The 18,354-nt window shown below is 42.4% G+C and overlaps 1 protein-coding gene across 2 annotated transcripts in view; it reads left to right on the top strand.

Moving 5' to 3' along the window:
• Nucleotides 1-18,354, top strand: part of FGF13 (fibroblast growth factor 13) — a 113,184-nt gene that overhangs the window by 51,590 nt on the left and 43,240 nt on the right. Inside the window, exons 1-3 of one of the 2 annotated variants that reach the window (XM_062006637.1) lie at nt 896-1,082; nt 3,050-3,160; nt 9,090-9,193. In XM_062006637.1, the coding sequence (XP_061862621.1) occupies nt 896-1,082; nt 3,050-3,160; nt 9,090-9,193 (402 nt within the window). Of the gene's footprint in view, nt 1-895; nt 1,083-3,049; nt 3,161-9,089; nt 9,194-18,354 lie in introns of those variants that run through there. The other variant, XM_062006638.1, reaches the window with a different exon arrangement.

The following is an 18,354-nucleotide window of genomic DNA, read 5'->3' as shown; positions in this document are numbered from 1 at the left end:
TGCCTCATTTCTGTATCCAACGCACAGCTCGTGGGGTGTGTGCAAGTGCGTGCAGCTGCTGCCTGAGGACTTACTGCTGCTGCAGTCTCGGCACTGAGCTGCCGGTGACCAGGCGTCAGGGGAGCTCGAGCTGTTTACTGTCTGGTGACAAGTGTTGCAAAGCAAACGCTGAACGTGTTCGTGGAGGGGAGGCTGTGCTGGCAGCAGTACCTGGAAGAAGCAGAGGCAAAGAGGCTTCCTGAGGCATTCAGCAGCAGGCAGCCAAGACTCCGGGCATCGGCACCTCCTCCCCGTGTCTCCATCGCTTTGGATCTTTTCTTAAAGGAGAAGAGGAAAAAGGATCCAGAAAACCCCTGCAGCTGGACAGCCCCTGCTGGAGTCTAACAGGTGTTTGCTGGGATTTAAATGGGGAGGGGACGGGTGGGGAGAAAAGTTAACTGCAGGAATTGGGGCTAGGAGAGATGCAAAGATCTTGCACCAAGTGGATGTGCCATGTCTGCATGTGAATAGTGCATCTGGAGAAGCTCAGAGTGATGTCTTGCAAGTGATCTGCTCCATCTCCGTAGAAACACTTGCCTCTGCCTGCAAACTTTCCTCTGACAGAAGTTGGGAGGAATGAAAAAAAAGCCCATATAGAAAACCAGCAAGGGAAGATCTCAGAGAACAAACACGCTCCAGCTAAACTGTTGTGTCCCGAGCTGAGGCTGTGGTGCGAGCACCCCACTGGTGTCTACTGGGCTCCCAAAGCTGACTGGTGGCGAGTGACGGTGGCCGAGGCGGCTGGCAGTGTGCCCGGTCCAGGGGCCAGCCCAGCAGCATGGTGCCCGCCGTGCCCGCGCCCCACCAGCACAGCCCACGCGCCTGACCCACCCGCCGTGCCGGGGCCGTGGCGGCCATGGCCGCAGCCATCGCCAGCTCCCTGATCCGCCAGAAGAGACAAGCCAGGGAGCGGGAGAAGTCCAATGCCTGTAAGTGTGTCAACAGCCCCAGCAAGAGCAAGGGAAGCTGCGACAAGAACAAGTTGAATGTGTTTTCCAGGGTCAAACTCTTTGGCTCCAAGAAAAGGCGAAGGCGGCGACCAGGTTGGCAAGGGTTGTGTCTTTGGGGGGTTGCTTTGTTTAATTGAATGCAAACTGGGATGTGCATCAGACATGGGGAAAGAGAGACTGGTAAAATGAATGTGCAGGTTTTACCACTCCTGGCTTGTATGGTCTGATGGACATGATTACTCCAGTCCCTTCCCCTGTTGTATTCATCTGGTTTAGTTAGGCAACACACACGGTCGCCATCTACCTCACTTGCACACCTGTGTGCTCCCGAGTGCTGGTAATTTGGTAGTCTGTATCTCTGTAACACATACACAGATACACGTGATTTATTTGTGGGGGAGATGTTAGCAGGGGAAGTTCCTGAACATACACCTCCTTCAGTTGCATGTGAAATAACTTAGTGGTCTGGAGATCTGGTTTTGCCTTCCTGCTTCTCAACGTGCCCTTGCTGTGCTTTATTTGCTAATCGCAGATTTTTGCTTTCACTGGCACCTTCCAGTGTTTTGCTTCCGCTCCCTGTTCCTTTCTAGGAATCTCATACATGCAGCTGCCCTGCAGGCACGGTGCTCTCTGTGTCAGAGATGCAAAAGATCAGGCATGAAGACTCAGACCCTGATCTGAATGGGGTTTTTTTGTACACGGGAGGAGCAAAACCCTCTGGTAATGTTGCTATCGCTTTGCTGTGCTGAAACATTGATGCCATTAGCCACTTAACCTGTCTGCCTTTCTCAGCAGCCACTGAAGAAGTACCATGCTCACAATCTGCAAACAGCTTTGGGATGTATCATGGCTAAAAAGCCAAAGTTAGGGGTTGGATTTGTGTCTTGTCAGGAAAGTTGGTAGATAAGAATTGTGCATCCACCCCTTATTGAAGGCTGACAGTAGGAACTAATATACTTAGCAAAGTATCCTAAGCTTTTGCTTTCGGCTCCTACTAAAATAAAGTACGGTAGCAGAGCTCCCTAATGACTTTGATTACAAACACAAGGGGACTTATCCAGATATTGGCTGTTGGAAACGACTTATTATGTTTATCTCTGAATTAAGTTGTTGTGTAGCGAGGTGTGGAGATGCATCACCTCCTGACAAGAATAACTGTGTGAGATGACTACAATGCAGATGTCATTGGGATTCAGTGGAAGTAGACTCTTTTTGCAATTACTCCTGGTGCATTACCTAGACATCTGAAATGACAGACTTGACAGCCGATCCCATTGCTGTTTACTTTCTGGTCTAGAATGATCTGAAGCCATATGAGGTACCTTGCTTTTAACTGTGATTCTGAGGATGGTTATGAAAAAAAAATCTGTCCAAACTGTGCGTTGTTTTGATCTTTCTTCTTCTAGCTGATGAGGTAATTACCTCAACCCTTATGGTAATATTTATTTTACAGTTCCACACATTGCTGGATTTCAGGGTTCTCTCATCCAATTTCCATATGTTCATAGGGTAGTTTATCGCTTTGGATGCTCTGTACTCTTTGGAGCACTGAGGAATGGGGGTTTGTTTATTAGAGCTGCAGTAGTTCCTGTGTGAAACGTTTGCCGCTATATATTTAGGCTCTTGACTGTCACTACGGCTCTTAGCACTATCATAGTAGTCCTCCTTTTCCTCTCCATTTAAGAACTCACACCTTTTTAAAAGTCAGAATATGCTCTTTGCCAGCTCATTTCTAATCTTAAATGAGATAGGGCTGAGCTCCTGAGGCCAAGCAGCCCACTGTTGGAATTTGTATTTGCTGCAAGTAGATTTTACTGTGCTGCCTATGTTGCAATTGAAAGTGGCATTTAATCGTTTTGGCAATTGATTTCATAGACATAAAGTTGATCTCAACCTGAATGAAAAGTGTTGCAAAGCTGCTTGCCCTGCTTCTGTTTTGGGGTGGTTTTTTTCATATCTCAGCCTTAAGAAGAAACCTGGAGATTTGTTTTTAGCATCCTGCTCACTTGGAATGGCACATCAGGATTTCCCACATTAATCTCACTATTGTTTTTTTACAGAGCCTCAGCTTAAAGGTATAGTAACAAAGCTATACAGCAGGCAAGGATACCACTTGCAGTTGCAAGCAGATGGAACAATTGATGGAACAAAAGAGGAAGACAGTAGTTATAGTAAGTGACATGAGAATAAATGGTGTGTTTGTGAGTTGTGGTGCTTCATTCTTCCCATGTAGGTCCATTCAGAATCGTTGTCCTGGGATGACTGAGTGAGTGGAAGCAGCGTTGCCACTGTGCTTGTAGCGCACAAGTCTGTCAGACTTACTGGGTCTGAGAGAAATGCAAATAAAAATCACTTCTAGAAATAATGAACTAGAGGAGGTAATGATGACACATATGACAAACAAAGCAAATGTTATCTCCATGGTAATCCAGAGAAGTTCATTGCTGTCCTTTGGATTTTATTAGGGTTTTTTTTTTCCAACAGGGAAAATTTGCTCGCCTACTCAGAGTGCCTGAAATAGAACAATGCTATCTCCGCTCTCAAACAGGGGCTCATTCAAGCAGAGCCATGTTATTCCACACAATGAGAGTTCATCATCACTTTAAAGTTCACATTTCCCTATTAGTTTTATTTTTTTTTACCCCTCCTAAACTTAATTATACCTTCAGCTTTTGACCAGATTTCCCTTAACTTTTCTCTTGAAAAAGAAAAAACTTTGGATGTTTTTGAGTTTGTTTTTGTACAACTCTCAGAATTAACAGAAAACAGGAAATGATGACTAGAGCTTAGGTTTGGTGTGTGTAAATAAACTGGTGAAGTGTTTCACATAGATGTGCTGTTCAGCTTTAAAGTATGTTTCTGTTCTGTAAAAAAGAGTTAGGAAGAACAAGGAGTTTGAAAAGGTATTTGAAGCCAGTTAATCAAACCATAAAATCAACAGGCAGAACTTCCTTTTTAATTATCAAAAAAATGCTGACTTAAGTGCTGATTTAAAGCATTCACAGGTGAAACCTCATTTCATTTTACAGAGCCGTCAAATATGGCAGAGTAAGCACAGTATGCAATAGCAACTATCACATCTTATTTGTCTGATCACTTACTCCCATCCTTCACCTTTTTCCCACACACCTTTAATCATTTTTACATCCCTATATTAACTTCTGGGCAACAGGAGGGAACTGGTTATGCTGCTGGAGGAGGTCTCTGCAGCCCCTGAAGGTGCTGGCCTTAGGGCAGAGCACAAATGTAGGACCTGTAAGGTCCTTGAGGTCTGGCTGCAGGTCCTGTCCTCACTGGTGGCAAAGGCAGCACAAAGACCAAGTCATTGAAATCCTGAAGGGCTGCTGCTGTCTTACACACCTCTCAGTGCGGCCATGAAATTGACTCTTAAGAATGATTCTTATGAACCTTAAAATGCTACCTTTTTGTCTAGGGAATGGTGTAATATTTATGATTTAAAAAGTCAGTACAGGTCATTCAGGATTTCAGGGTAATTCTGTTCATTACCTTAAAAAAAGTAGTAGTAGGCAAACCTTACATTTTCCATCGAAGTATGATATTGTTACAAACGTTTAATGTACCAGAGGAAACATCTGAAACTGCATCTTTTTTCTTTTTTAATTCATTGAAATGCTTTGCTTGGAACAAGATGGCATTTATGGGAATACAAATGGGTCTGTTTCTAAGATATTTGTTTTCACTGTGTCCTTAAATTTGTCATAACCTGAGAGATTACAAAGCAAATAAGAAAAACTCCTTGTTACTGGATACCAGCATTTCAAAATACTGAATGTTTAAATGTAATGGAAGTATCCCAGAAATGGAGCTGGGCTGCAGCATCTATGAGGAAGGCTTTATCATAGAAAAATCCCACATGCTCTTTCATTTAAAGTAAGTGTATGGACCTGAGTGGCCTGCAGTCCTAAATTTATTTTAATTGCAATATTTTTAATGGAGCTGGTAAGACAGTTGATTTATTCAGTGGATCAGAGTCCACATAAGTGGCTTCCCCAAAGCCTTGCTCACATGAATATTAAGTGGATCAGGCCCTCTGAAATGCCTTCTTCCATTACCTACAGAAACATCTCTCATTTAGCCCATATTTGTGCACTGCAGGGAAGCCACAGGGCTTGTAGCTCCCTCCAAATCTCAAGGGACTTTCTCCAGTCCCTTCTCTCCTCCTTTGCACCCCCGAGAGATATCATTGCTGTTCCCTTTTGTCACCTGCACCGACTGTTTGCTCCAAGACCATTTGGTTTGCAGTGCAGTGCAATAGTTAAAACTCCAGGACTCTGCAACTGCAGTTTTTAGAGCAAACCATAGCTATAACCCACCAGGTCTCCAAACAGAGCATTGCTCAGCCTTGTTCAAATTTCAGAATTATTTTTCCCTGTTTACAGTGGGGATAGGGAGGGCTTGCAGCCCTCAATAGCCAGCTGCTGGTTTGTGCCTCTGACAGCAGCATGAGACCAGGAGTTTACCTTCTCCATCATTTGCTACCTAGAGATGGTTGGGAAGTTTGCCTGAATATCGCCTTCAGCAGCTGACTTAGAAGCAATTATTTTAAGCTCTGCAGAACCAATGCTATACACAGGCTTCACAAAAAACGAGTCTCATCCACAATGGCAAGGAGTTGAAAAGAAAGTTGAGATTTTGGAGCACAATTTAGGCAGGAAGTGAAATGTGGATTTGAGGAGCCACAGCACTCACTAGAGCTCAGTTTTAGCCAAGAGTTCATGTAATTTGAGGAAGTGCCTCATGGAAAGGATTTCCTGGCTGAGAAACAGATTTTGCCTCATTAAATGTGTTAAATAGGGCAAGGTTTTAAATCAAGGCAGAATTTATTCCCTAATTTTGGCAAGACAAATTTCAAGACTGATAAAAGAAGGAAGTATAGGAAACAATATCCTTCAGAAAGCATAAGAAGATCCAGGTGGTCGAGCCAAGGATGGCACAGACCTCACAGTAATGGATCTGTTCATAAATCCAGCTGTGGCCCAGTAGCTCTTATTTTGCAGCTCTAATTATCTGTCAGCTTATATTGTATAAGGGCCATAGCAATGATCATCTATTCTTTAGACATTACCAAGTTTTATGTTGTGATGGATATTATATTGTTATTTTAAACAGCACAAATGCAGCAGAAAAGGTTTCAAATAACTTTGTCTTGCTTTATGCTGACACAAACTGATGGTAGTAGCAAGTGATTTATTGTCCTGTGGCTTTTTTGCCACCCTTCCTGTCATATCTGTTCACGTGAGGGTCAACCCCTAGAAATGCACTAGCATCTCAAACTCATTGTCTGTGGCATTGTGAGCTTACGGAGAAGAGGGCTGCATGTCTCTTCTGTTGGCCCCATCAGCATCAGTCGGTCACTGAAGAAGCCAGGCATGGACTTGCTACTGTGCAAGGACTGCAGGAGCAAGAGCTGCTGCTGAAGGGGACAGTCCCTCTTTTTGGTGCAGAGCCAGTGTCCCCTCACCTTGGAGGCAGCAGTCAGGGCAACCCAGCTGTGTGTCTGGCTGTGCTGGACAGATTGACTGTGCACCCCTCCAACAGCCCGTCCCCCTCCCCTTGGGCAGAGTCAGCCTTATGCCCCCACAGCCCTTGGCAACTTCCGATTGTCTGTGCCATGGCAGCTGCCAATCCCACCGATGTCTAAACCAGCTTCAGAGCATGCCCAGCCCTCGTCTTGCCTCAAAATAGAGCATATAGGTTTATGGTGAGAAAACATGTTCAATCTGCTGAGGGATGCAACTGAACACCCATCACAGTGGGTGCCCCAGCCCTCCCCTGGCAGAAGTCGCTCAGCCCCATACCTCTGCTTACTTTGCCAAGCACAGCACAGCCAGGAATCACTCACTAAAACCTATTTCTGTGGCTTGTGGCTGTGAGCTAAGTCTTCTCGACTCTCCCAGGCTTTGCCCTGTCTTCAGCTGCTCTACTGACAGGCTCATAGCACTGTTTACAGTAGAGCCCACAGTCATATACCCTTCTGCTGAAAATACTTGAACACTCGCCCTACTCATAAATATGCCATTAAGAAAACACCTTTCAAAAGAGACTTCTGCGTTCTGCCTAGATACTGAGCTTCAAATTGTGCTCTCGTGCCTACATGGAGATGAGATGCTGCTTTTTGGAGTTGAATTGAAAAAGAGGACTCTCCAAGGGAATATTTACTGAGTCGGGGAGTATTTTCTCCCTCAAATTTAAGCATTTAGTAGAACGAATGAGAAATCCACTTCCCTTACAGAAAATCTAAGTTTTCTTTGCTAAAAACTACATAGGAATAGAGAATTTGGGTTTAATGATAAGAAAGCCATTTCTGTTGATTTTCTGTTGGGCTTGAGGTGAGCATAAGGAGAGACTGCATGTGTGTGTTTCTGCATGTGTACTCATGTGTATGAGAGAGAAAGGAAAACATGGATATGATTTTCTGATCTCCTACATATAGTTATTAGCTCTGGATCTTTCCACCTGCTCTGCTACATTCGAGCATTGCAGGAAATTCGATGCTCAAAGGTGCCCCAGGCTCAGAGCTGGAGAGTTCACACCCCTTTGGCTGCTGTCCAGTCCAAGCCCATCGCAACCCTCCTTCACTGAGCTGTGGGGCTGAGATGCTCAGGTTAAGCTGAGACAGCACACAGAGGTTCAGCTGCCTGCTGGAACTGAGTCTGTTTTCACCATAATTTAGTCTTTCATCTCCAGTACACAGGCATAACTTGTGGCCATGCTTTTATTGAAGTAGGACACGCATACATTTGCTCTGTGTTTTTTGATACACTCTTGACAACCCCACTCCCAGAATTCAGAATCTGTAACAAATGCTGGCAAGCTGCAAATTTTCTTTTAATTAAATATGACCATTTGGAGGTTGTCAGGCTGAAAAAGGAATTTATAATGGGTCATAATTCTTAGCTGATACTTTGAAAATAATAAAAATATTTCAGATTCATAATTCAGTTTTAAATTGGCTTCAGACAGCGACTGTAAATACCAAACTTCAGTCTGAAGCAGAGCAGAGCTTTTCAGCCAAGAAACAAACCCTTGGAATTAAGAGCCAGCTTGGCATTACTTCACCCTATCTCTGCATTTATACAACAGACTGGAAGGAGATGCTTTGGCTTATGAGAACAGTTCTTAAAATTTTCTTAACTCCTCTTTATTTTGGATTCTCTGTGTCGAACACAGAGTACCGTGTTCTGCTCATTATTACTTGTGTTCAATTTGAATGTGTCCATGAATCTAAGCTATGGTAGAGCTTTGCTTTTTTTCTTTCTTCTTTTAATGATTTGCCACTTTAGAAACCGGAATCTTCATTTTTTTTTTTTTTTGAAGAGATGTTTCTGTGCTTATAAATACAGCCACTATTAGCATGTATACAAGCACAAACACAAGCAGAACATTCGAAGCAGCTCAATTTTGAAAGCAGAGATTTAGGACTTGATCTAAAGAATATGCTGTCATTTCATTTCATTTTGAAGTTATTTCACCCTGTTTTTTCAAACACGTTCTCCTCTCAAAAAGAGGAAAAAAAAAAAACCCCAATCTAATGAGTTTTGAGTTGAAACATTTTGAGATGTTAATGAAGGTATGTAACTGTTCTGAATTTCAGCTTGCTCCTTCCTTTTGGTCCAAAATGTTTACTGAAGTTGCAAAAAAAAAAATGTTTTGATCATCTTGAAAATATTTTTGTTGGGGTTTGGATTATCTTTGTCTTTCTTTTTTTGTTGTTGTTGTTTTTGCACTTACTGTCATTTTAAAAAAGCAAACAAAACAAAGTAAGTATGGTCAGCTCTATTCAGCAGACCCTGGATTCTGCTCATGAGGCAGGTAAGTCCTTTTAGCTCTCAGTACTTCTAATTCACCAGCTCTGGAAGGGGAGAGACATGTTGATACCCTCTATAGATAATTTCTGAGCTATTGGTGGATATTGCTATAGAAGAACATGATTGTAGCAGTATTGGTTCTGCAGCACCCACAGAAATTAACATATGCATGAATTGGCTTTTTTAATGTGGTTCTGGTAATTACAGTTGAATTGTCTAATCTGTGTATTCTAACGAATTAATTTTACTCTCCATCTCCTTTCTCTCCTAGCTTTGTTTAACCTCATACCTGTGGGTTTACGAGTGGTGGCGATTCAGGGGGTTCAAACAAAATTATATCTGGCAATGAACAGTGAAGGATACCTATATACATCAGTAAGTAAACATTTTTAATTTTGTTCTCACTGAAGTCACAGTAAGAAGTTAGTGAGTGAGTACTTTCCTCTTCCAAGGAATCTGCTTATAATCTATAGATGTGACATTTGACGGCAAGTTCGGTACAGTGTTGTTTGTCCAGTTTTAGCTTATTTCTCTGTCTCCTTTATGAAAACATATGGATATACAGGATCAAACTCTGGTGCCTATGATGCAAGCTAATGATCCTGAAGTGTGCAACTAAAAAAACCTCACAACCAAAACCTCAAACAGAAAGGTGTTCTCTCTTGGTGCCTGTGGACTGATTGGGCTGACCAGTGCAGGGTACAGAGGGAAAGGAACAACTTTGTGAATAACATGTATGCCTTAACACTTTGTATATCTTCCCCTATTATCTCTATTTATGCTATTAAAAGGGATTAGAGAAAGTAATTTTGTTTGTTTGGCTGGGATTTTCAAATAGAAATGGAATTAGGTGCCAAAATCTTATGGCTTCAAGTTGCTGAGTGAGTAAAGAAATATTTTATTAGCAGTTTTGGTGAAGAATGTCAGTTAATAATTTTGAATGGTGTTTCTCAAAGAGCAAACAGGGATTTTATGAAAAAAAAAAAAAAAGAGAAAAAAGAAAAAAGAACACTTTAAAAAATAGACCGTTTTTCAATCCAAAACATTTAGTTTAACGATTTTAGGGAGTTTTAATTGTGAATTTGTAACAGATATCTCCTATGGAAGAAAACAGAAGAAATGTAATTTATTATCTCCTACAAGTTACTCTTTTCTATGAATTATTCCTTTACAGTGCCTCTAATACTGATACTAATTAGTAAACTCATTCAAATCTCTCATCTGCTTCACAATCCTGACAGCTGGGACAAGAATCAGCTTTGCATATTCACTCTTGTATCTGCTAGGGGAAAAGGAAATTAGAACTAGTTATGCTTTTGGACAAAATAAAATCTCAGCAAACAGCATCGAACTCTGCTTTTCTTTTACTCTGGCTATTTGCTTAGTGAGGTTAATCCACAGATCTGTTTGCAGGGATGTAGCCACACAGCCAGATCGTGCAAAGTCCCCTTAATCTCATGTAGTCACGGGCCTGTGGCTGCACAGTGTCATTTACATTTGCACTGCAAATGTTCCTGTGACTGCACCCTGCATTTTTGTTTCCATTAACATACTCAGCTGCTTTTTAGCAGCCTGTAATGGTTCTAGCCTAGACTGCAGCAAAGCCCCACACAGCTGCTCACTCCCTCCTCTCTCCTTCCCAGCATTCTGTAGGATGGGAAGGGGGATCAGAAAAGAAAACTGAAACTTGTGGATTAAGAGCAAGTGTAATAACTAAACTAAAACAATATTAAGAAGAATAGAGTATAATAATAGTAATTAAGAGGAACAAAAGCAAGGAAAGGACACGTGCTGCCCAATGCAATCACTCCCCACCTGCTGACTGATGCCCCAACAGTGATCCATCCCTCTCTGCCAACTCCCCCAGTTTCAATACTGGGCAGGACATCCCATGGTACGGAACAGCCCTTTGGCTAGCTGGGATCAGCTATCCTGGCCATGCTCCCTCCCAGCTGCCTGTGCACACACCAGCCTCCCCCTACCCTGAGTCCACTCACTGTCAGGGCAGAAACAGCGTTACCTTGAGTCATGTCTTAGAGTGGGATAGAGGGGCTTGTACATAAAGAAAGATTTCATCCCTATGCACAGTGAATACACTTGGTTTCAGTAGATCAGTTCTTTCATTGCATACGTGCTGGAAAAATCAGACAGATTTTTGCAAAGATACAGAAAATGGGAGGGAGTCAGATAACTTCTCATTGTGAGATGTGACCCCTGAAGTCAAAGTGATGACTGAAAGAATGAAGCGTGACTTTTAGTGACCCTCTATGTTCCTCCATCTAAATAACTCTTACTTAGATTAAGTGCAGCTTTCAGTTTGATGGGTATCTAGACATCTTATGCAGAGCTCAGAGATTCACTTCAGTTGTGATTTTTGGTATTTGTATTGATTAGGGGTAGTTCTTCATGCAGTCTCATATATCACCATGAATAGTGTCTTCCTTGAATCCTTTAATATCTCTGTATTTAATAGTTCATGCTATTGCAAAATTAACAGATGACATCTCTATTTTTCTCTTCTTAACAATGATCATTTTGTTTTCTTTATCAGGCAGCTGTATTTTCTTACATTTATTCTTTTCTTATTCTTGAACCCGATAGGCTTGACATAGACTTGCACAGACTTCTGTCACGTTATTGTGTCCCACATTCATATTTTTAAGTACTCTTCACAAAGACATGTGTCCATTTAATATTAAAAGGAAATATTGACCCAAGTTTTCAATAATCTCAGTTTTATCACTTGATGTCTTCTGGTTTGGTTGTTCTGTCCTTTACAGTAATTGAAAGAAACTGCCTTGCTGGGCAAAATCCAGCTTATGCACCCAGAGAATGGACAAGGGCTGGTGAGGAGCATGTGCCTCTACTTCACCTCCTGTGCAAAAAGGCTGCCAGAATTGCAGTTCTAGCACTGTTTTGAAGTGTTTCTAACATTTCTTTTGCTGATAATGGTCCCTTCAGCAAGGAATATAGTCTGACAGTCTGATGCATGAGAAATGAGCTCTACATTTTGGGCTGGATTCTTAGTTGATGTAAATGAGTCCCAAGAGAGCTCAGCTGATTTATACCCACTGAACACTCACCTACCTGTTCAAGGGATGCCAACAGGGAGTCTGGGGAACAGATCAGCTCAAGTAAATGACATCCATCTACACATCCTGAGGGTTTCTAAGCCCTTACAGGGACATGTTCCTGAATGGGATTTGTCAGGAGCAGACAGATGGCAACAAGGGATTGATCAAGAGCAAAAGCCCTACAAAACACTGTCAAATTCCTAAAGCAAGAATACAGGTAAAAATAGAAACATACTTAAATTGTAGATAACAGTTAACAGGTAGTTGCACCATTTCTAGAGAGGAATGAAGTTGGCACTGTAATAGGGACTATTGTGGTCCGTGTCATGATCATTTGCTGCCTGTTTCATTGTAGTGCTTTAGTCATCCTTGTGTCTGTGCAGAGCTGTTTCCTTTGGATTGTATTGCCAGAGGTTATAGATTCATTTGATAAACAGTTGGAAAAACACCCTACTAATGTGCCACCTTCACCCCATACTACCGTCTCTGCCTTGCACCTGATAGTGTCTTTTAGCCTGAAACATCTCCAAAAACCCTGTGCCTGATAAAGAGGCTGTTAAGTCCACAGCAATTACCCCACTGGTAAATAGGTAGACAAGCCATCTGGCTTACAGAGGATAACTTCTTTCCCACATTTGCATAAGAAAACAAATTTGGGGTAACAAAATGGTGTCCCATTTCCAGGTATCTTGTACTAAATTGCAGTCTTGAATGAGAATTCCTATTTGTTCTAGCAGCTGTGGTATATTCTTACATTACATATCCTTACAGTATATTTTTTTTTATTTAGAATATGAAGCAACAAAATTGATTTGATTCTGTAGTGTCCTGCATATGTAGAAAATATGTCTTAGCTACAATCCATTGAAGTTATTGGCAGATGGAGAATATCTGTGGATCCAGTTTGTTAATTTGTTGAGCTCTGGCGTTGGCCTTGCCTCTTCCCTCCTGCCAGTCTACCCGGCTGGGAATTCAGGTATATGACCTCAAGGGTAGTCTGCAGTGTGGTGATTTGCTTCTGATCTGAGTGTCCTCAAGAATGAGGTGAATCTGCTCCATAAGGAGGTCAGTGATGTGTAATAAATCTGCAGAGAACAGATGTCTATAGTTGGCTGACAGAGTTTATAGATAATTTGTGACATCTATCAGAACAAAAATAAGATCTTTAATGTAATGATAAATGCTCCTTGGGGACAGGGCAGCAACTCAGCTAAGCAAAAAAGAAAAATAAAGATTAATATTAAAATAAATATATAATGATCTGCATTTGTTATAGAAGCACATTAAAAGTCCTGGACTGCAGGGAAGGGAAGTGACCCTGGTCCTCCATTCAGCCTGCAGCACTGCCACTGCCCACCTGCTCTAAGCAGCACATACCTCCTCTCTACACTGGCTGGAAAATGCATCACCAGAGCACAGAAAAGCACCACATTTGAAATGGTGTTTTTCTGTAACCAGTTTCCTGCCAAAGCCAATGAGAGTTGTGTGATTGCAGCTTTCAAGCTGAACCCACTCTCACAGTTTTATCCGGAGGGACCATGTCAGGAGCTATTTGAAGCTGTCACTCTTTGTAGAACTTTTTGTGGTTTGGGCTAGAAGAGACCTTAAAGATCATCTTGTTCCAACCCCACTGCAATGAGCAGGGACAATTTCCACCAGATCAGGTTGCTCAAAGCCTCATTCAACCTGGCCTTGATGCTTGAACGTTCATTTAAGATGAAGATAGAGGATTTGATTCATCCCTTCTTACCCCAGTGTCATGCTGCTTCAAGATGACTTAAACAGTGTTATGGCACTGCTTTCCTACATAACCACATAATGAATCATGCCCTTTTGTATTTTAGGATGGCTTTTTATTTATCTATGTTTTCTTTCTATGAGCAACTTCATCTTTCAGATCATAGAATCGTAGAATGGTAAGGATTGAAAATGACCACTATATATGCTACACTTCAGTTTTTCAGGTTTTGTACCCTATGAATTCCTTGTGTTCTTTCATTGTCTAGAGCAAAAGAGTGAAAAATACTTTAAGGCTCTGTTTGTCAGACATGTAGTCCTAGACCTATTGCTTTATCATTAAAGTGATGTGACAGAGGAGACTCACAGTGGCACAAAGCAGCAGCTGAGTGAAGTTCATTAAAGAGAAGGCATGTATATAGGTGAAGAGAATTGGTTATACTGCTTGAATTCCTCATAGGCTAAAACATAACCCAAAATACAGCAAATTTGAAACAGCAGCCTGAGAACACCTAGCTGTGTATTTTCTGCATCAGAGTTTTAAAAATCATTTCAGGCTTATCAGTGAAATGTTTAATTCTGCTAGAGAACGTTTCAGTCCCTGTGTCTGCTTCTTCAGCCTGCACATATTGTCAGAAACAGTAAAGCTAACTATTTGCAGCTTATTGCATCCTTCTGGCCAGTCTTGGGAGCCATGCAACTGTTTGTAAAGAGTGTTTGTTTTCCATCTTCTCTTATTCTGGGTTCCTGTGATTTGCCAAAGCATTTCATTTAATAATATCATGTGAGTAAGCTTACAGCTTCTCCTGGGCTGACTAGAGCTTTTGTCTAAGAACAGTCCCTTACCCTGACCATGTGTGGTAGGGCTCAGTCTCTTCTGCTCTCCTGCTGTCTTCTGACTTATTAATTGGAAATTCAGGGCACTCAGCCTTTTGTAGGATGGGTGTTAGGAAGTATGCTACATGACAGAGTTGTTTCTGCTTGCTTTGGTAGCTATTCTAGGATGTCCAATATTTTTTAGGTGATGGAGCTGCTGTATGTGCTTTAATTTTGCCATTTCTTGTCTGATCCACTCTGTACAGAGTTAGCATGGGTTTAAGAAGCACTTTGATATAATACTTTGTGCAGAATTTTATATACAATTTACCCTAAGAAAACATTCAGCTAATGTTGTCTTCTGTAAATAAAATAGGTTGTCATATAGAAGTTTGGTACCTGCACAGAAAGTAAATATTGTGTGAAGCGTGCACGTTGATTATAGCCAAGAGAACTGAAATGTGATTAAATTCTCAGAATGATTCAAAAATTGGTTTTGGTGAGCTGGATAGAAGAGAAGTTTGTGCATATTTTAATACTGAGCAGTGCAGTGGAGACCTGCTGTAGCTAATGGGACTGGCTGGGGCATTTATAATGAATTACTGGCAAAGAGCATTTTTTCCACCTCAGGGAAATAGCACAAACCAAGAGATAGGGGAAATAATCAAAAGCTTCATCTAGTTAAATTTGCATGTCAGTATAAATCATTTTCTACCATGAATGCTTAAATGCAGACTATACCTTAATATAGTTTATTCTCTTCAATGATGGGGTTGTAGATAGAGCTGCAGCACAGTTTTATTTTCATCTCAACACCTTGCTCTATGCTTGAGAAATGTGCAATGTCTCACAGTGAGGAAGGCTGCTCCAGCCCTGGCATCATGCTGACAGCCCTGACTGCTCCTGCTGCCCCACATCAGAGGTGGGAGAGGGGGCAGGCGAGGTGTGGGATCAGCTCTGGGACAGGAGCATGCTCTAAGGAACTTCCCAGGCATTGTAGGACCAGCCTGAGCTGATAAATATTTTCTGACACCTCCAGCCATGAACACTGCCCTAAATTATGCCAGCAGCTATGCTCAGCAGATGCAAACAACTGTAATTTGGTTCAATCTTCAGCAGTGTGGCAGTGTGGAGGTGGATGCTGGTGACTACCTGGCACAGGAGAAGCTTTGGTGAGTCTTTGTGCAGCATCACAGGCTCCTGATAACACTGCTCAAATGATCACTCCCTGGCTCAGGCTGTGCTTACAGGCTTAGTCCACTACCAGAGAACCTGAGTGTGACCTTTTTGGGTTAGTTATGTGCTTAACTGTGCCTAGCAATGGAGCTGCAGAGCCTACTGCTCACAGACTTGTCTCCTGGTGCTGGAAGGGGCCAGTAGTCTGTGACTGAGCTTGTTGAGCCCATCTGGCTCTGTCTGATGTGGGATACTCCTGGGGGTCAGGTCCTTGGGGAAGTAGAGTCGTTTCCTGCAGCAGTCTTCCTTTAGGGAGGCATGTGCTGGTCTGTCTTAATGATACGTGCTCTTGCTGAGTGGTGGGATGGGAGAAGTGTGGTATTTCGTTCAGGTGCTTGTCTCTGCCGGGATGAGTGTGAAAATCAGAAAATATCTGATGCCAGATTTCAGGAGACAGACTGCCTGCTCTCTCCAGCAAAGAAGCAGCAAAGAATCATCCTCCCATGGGAGAATTATTAGGAGACTCAGCAAGCTGAACGTCTTGGAGCTATCATGCTGCTTTTCTCTACAAGTCATCCCCCAGATGCCTGAAATCCACAGAGGTGCTGTTGTGCCTTAATCCCTCACTGCAGATAGTAGGAGCTGAGGATACTCAGTACCTTCTAACATGAGGCTTCTTAAGAGGAGGCCAAGCAGGAGAAAGTGATGCTTCAGGGTTGTGCATTGCACAGATACTAACAGACCTGCAGTTAAGATATCTGCAATGATTTCCTAACAGAGTGGCTGTTAAAAATCATCAGTGATGTTGCTATTTGTGCAAGAACAGTTTCAATGTCCTATGAGATAAATAATATACACATGAAGTGCATAAAAAGTGCATCCACTCTTTGTTAGTCATTTGTTAATCAATGCTGAAGTCTTTGGGTAAAAAGACATAAAGTCTTCATAAGCTCTGACTTCAGATGTTGCTCAGAGTTGAATTTGGGGATTCAGCAAGCTCAGAAACGTGTCTGAAGTGGCAATGTGGCTTGTAAGATCCAGTTTTTCAGTCCATTGCACTGTTCACTGGGGTCAGAATGACACAAAACCCTCACAATACCAGAAAAAAAAAGCCTTGGCAGGATTTGGATCTGGACCTGAGTTGCATAGTTTGGCACCTGGATCACACACACCGCTTGCTTCCAGCATTGCATTTCATGCCCACACCAGTAATCAAGGAATACCGAGTTCCAGGACTTCTAGGCTACTCACAACTCCTCACCATCATGTTGCAAAGCATGTTTGGCAAGCGAGAGTTGTAAGCAGATAAGGACTTGAGCAGACAGTGTGAGTGGCAAAGTGTGAGAAGAGCAGCATTGCCAGGTTCTCAGCATGTTCAGTGGGGATTGTATATTCAGATCACCAAATGAGGGATGATGTTGCTGTGATTCAGCAGAACCAAAGAGAAATGTGATGCTTTTCTCTTTTTAATGTGGGTACTACGTGTTGTGACCAGTGGTGCAGGTGCCTGTGGAGGGATCTATATGCCTGCTCCCTGTAGGGCTGGGCTCTTTCTCAGTTTGTTGGGAAAATATGTACTTATGTGGATTTTTGAGTTGTTTCTTTGTTTTCCTGATGTGTATGAAATATCTTCAAGACCACAAGCAAAACTTCCCACATCTACCCTGATGTTTGAAATATGGCTTAATTAAAAGTAAACGCCATTCCGAAACCTTAGCTTCTTCCTTATGCTTGCCTTTCTTTCTAGAAAGCTGTCTGCCTTCTTCTGCCCAGAAAGGCTTCCCCTCCCTCTCGTGCTGCAGGTTGAGTTAATGAGCAGCTCTTGTCACAGTGACTCAGCAGCACTTCTGCCTCGCTCCACTCACGCTGTAACCTGCTGCTGAGATGGCCTACCCCGCCGGCACTCCAGCCTAAGCAAGGATGCTGGAGCAATCAAAGAGAGTATCCAAGGACTTCCCAAACCAACAGGAGTGGGCTAGTACTGGAAAACAGACTCAGAACTTGAGTAGAAACTAACCTAGGGTGACACTGCAACACAAGGATTCATCACATTTATTAAATCTGCAGAAAGTGTTTTCCACTGAGCACGTCGTTCAACTGGGGAGCTCGTTGCAGTGGGATGCTGAGAATGCCATCATTTCTATGGGTTCAAATATCATTTAGGTAAATTCTTGAAAGCAAAGTGCTGCAAAATGCAATGATGTCATGTTTAGCTTAGAAATACTGTGAAATTGTAGCTCACCAGAGGCTGGAGAAGCGCTCTGGGATAAAATTCCCTTCTTCTTATAGTCTCTCATAGACACCTGCAGTTAGCCAATGACAAGCCAATGGCTTGATAAAGATGTGTCCTCACTGGTCAGTCCTGTTGCTGGGTCTGATAACACACTGATAACACAGAATCACATAATAGTAGGGATTGGAAGGGACCTTTAGAGATCATCTAGTTCAACTCCCCTGCTAAAGCAGGTCCACCTAGATCAGGTCACACAAGAATGTGGCCAGGTAAGTTTTGAAGGCCTCCAGAAAAGGAGCCTCCACATCCTCCCTGGGCAGCCTGTGCCAGGGCTCCCTCACCCTCATAGTGAAATAGTTTTTCCTTCTGTTTAAATGGAACTTTTTGTGTTCCAGCTTCTTTCCATTACCCCTTGTCCTGTTACTGGATACAACAGAAAAAAAAGGGATGCCCCAATCTCCTGACACCAACCATTTAGATATTTGTAAATTTTAATGAGA

Source organism: Colius striatus, chromosome 13, assembly GCF_028858725.1.
Source record: "Colius striatus isolate bColStr4 chromosome 13, bColStr4.1.hap1, whole genome shotgun sequence".
Lineage (NCBI taxonomy): Eukaryota > Metazoa > Chordata > Aves > Coliiformes > Coliidae > Colius > Colius striatus.
This window is presented reverse-complemented; position numbering and strand designations above follow the sequence as displayed.